The 712-nt window shown below is 51.7% G+C and overlaps 1 protein-coding gene across 1 annotated transcript in view; it reads right to left on the bottom strand.

Annotated features, from left to right (window-relative positions):
- Positions 1-712, bottom strand: part of SCAP (SREBF chaperone) — a gene marked incomplete at its 5' end in the record, with an annotated part of 13,582 nt that overhangs the window by 7,718 nt on the left and 5,152 nt on the right. Inside the window, one exon of the mRNA XM_029086880.1 lies at positions 15-81. Coding sequence (XP_028942713.1) covers positions 15-81 — 67 coding nt within the window. The remainder of the gene's footprint in view (positions 1-14; positions 82-712) is intronic.

Genomic DNA, 712 nt, shown 5'->3' with positions numbered 1-712 from the left:
CTCGTAGCGCTGGGAGCGACTGACGGGCTTGGCCGGGGGCAGGCAGGCTTCTGCCGGCAACCGCTTGTTCAGATCAGCCAGCTGCCAAGAGAAAAGGCAACGTGTGAGACCCGTGGAGATGAGATCCCTGGAGAGAAATGTGTGCAGAGCTGATCCACACCCACGTCTGAGTTCCCACCTTCACCCTCAAGTCAATCTGTCCCGGCTTTTCTTTGCCACACTCTCTCTTCTTCACCCAGCCATGGTCACCTGTTTGTGACTATCATAGAATCCCAGACTGGTTTGGGTGGGAAGGGACCTTAAAGCTCCTCCAGTTCCAACCCCCCTGCCAGCAGCAGGGACACCTTCCACTAGACCAGGTTGCTCAAAGCCTCATCCAGCCTATGTCTCCTTCCAGCTCATTTACCCCAAATCTGCAGATTTATACACCTGAGGGTGTCTCGTTCCCTCCAGGCCCTGTCCCCAGTCCCTGTGTACGTGTAACCAAGCAAGTACTGCCCCAGAGCGTTTACAGCTCGGTCTTTTTCTGTTTAGAAGGTGAAAATCCCAGGGTGTTCTTCGTTTAATCCATCCACAATAGCAGGGAAGGAAAAGCCAAGGCAAAAAAATCCACCAAGATGATGAAGGGAGTGGAGCATCTTTTAATGACAAAACAAGGGGAAATGAGTTTAAGCTGAAAGAGGGGAGGTTTAGATGAGATATTAGGTTGAAG

The sequence above is a fragment of the Antrostomus carolinensis genome, unplaced genomic scaffold, assembly GCF_000700745.2.
Source record: "Antrostomus carolinensis isolate BGI_N321 unplaced genomic scaffold, ASM70074v2 scaffold24989, whole genome shotgun sequence".
NCBI lineage: Eukaryota > Metazoa > Chordata > Aves > Caprimulgiformes > Caprimulgidae > Antrostomus > Antrostomus carolinensis.
The sequence above is the reverse complement of the archived record's forward strand: the minus strand, read 5'-3'. Positions and strand labels throughout refer to the sequence as shown.